The sequence below is a fragment of the Eimeria acervulina genome, genomic scaffold (genome assembly GCF_000499425.1).
Source record: "Eimeria acervulina Houghton genomic scaffold, Eah_scaff3421, whole genome shotgun sequence".
In the NCBI taxonomy this organism is placed as follows: domain Eukaryota; phylum Apicomplexa; class Conoidasida; order Eucoccidiorida; family Eimeriidae; genus Eimeria; species Eimeria acervulina.
Window position 1 is genome coordinate 1 of NW_013547384.1, and position 1,012 is coordinate 1,012.

The 1,012-nt window shown below is 38.3% G+C and overlaps 1 protein-coding gene across 1 annotated transcript; it reads left to right on the forward strand.

Annotated features, from left to right (window-relative positions):
• Nucleotides 1-344, forward strand: EAH_00068690 (hypothetical protein; the record flags this gene model as incomplete). Its single annotated transcript, XM_013392202.1, has 1 exon — nucleotides 1-344. A coding segment is annotated over one exon (344 nt), but the record flags the coding sequence as incomplete, so codon positions are not given.
• Nucleotides 345-1,012: the final 668 nt, after the last annotated feature.

Sequence of the window (1,012 nt, forward strand, 5' to 3'; positions counted from 1 at the left end):
CAAGAGCAGCAGCAGAAGCAGAAGCAGCAGCAAGAGCAGCAGCAGCAGCAGGAAGAGCAGCAGCAGAAGCAGAAGCAGCAGAAAGAGCAGCAGCAGAAGCAGCAAGAGCAGCAGCAGAAGCAGAAGCAGCAGCAGCAGCAGCAGCAAGAGCAGCAGCAGCAGCAAGAGCAACCGGAAGAGAACCCGTATGAGCAGCAGCAGCAGCAAAAAGAGCAGCAGCACCACCAGGACAAGCTGCAGCAGCAGCAGCATCAGCATCAGCAAGAGCAGCAGCAGAAAGAGCAGCAGCAGTTGCTGCTGCTATGCAGAAGGCAGCTGCAGCAAATCCAGATTGAAGAACGTCGGTACACCGCAGCGTGCATGCAGATGTTTGAAAGAAGAAAAACAAAAAAAAACAAAGGCAGCAGCAATAGCAATTATAAACAACAGCAGCAGCAGCAGCAGCAGCAGTTGCAGCAGCAGCAGCTACAGCAGCAGCTGCAGCAGCAGCAACATCTAGGGTATTTTTTTAAACAGATTATCTGCAGTATTTGTAGCTGTCGTATAAGGAGAGTTAAAGACAGCAAACAAAAACAATAAAAAAATTATCTAAATTTATTTGTTTTGTTTTTATGCGAGTAAAAACAAATAAACAAAAAATAATCTCTTTCTTTTGCATGTGTTTATTTGTTTATTTATTTATTTTTATATTTTTTGCTTGCTTGCTTGCTTGCTTATTTGATTCATTTATGTATTTGTTTCTTTGTTTATACATTTGTTTATTTGTTTACTTATTTGTCTATTTATTTATTTGTTTATTTGTTTGTTTGTTTGTCTGCTTTTCTGTTTGTTATTGTTGTCTGCTGCTATCCTTCTTTGTATGTACTAATTATTTTCTATCATTCTAGGGTTTAGGGTTTAGGGTTTAGGGTTTATATTATTTATTTATATACACCTGAATGTACGCATGCAAGCATATTAAGTATATATTTGAAATATAGATTTTTATCTTTTCTTTGTATTTATATTTATT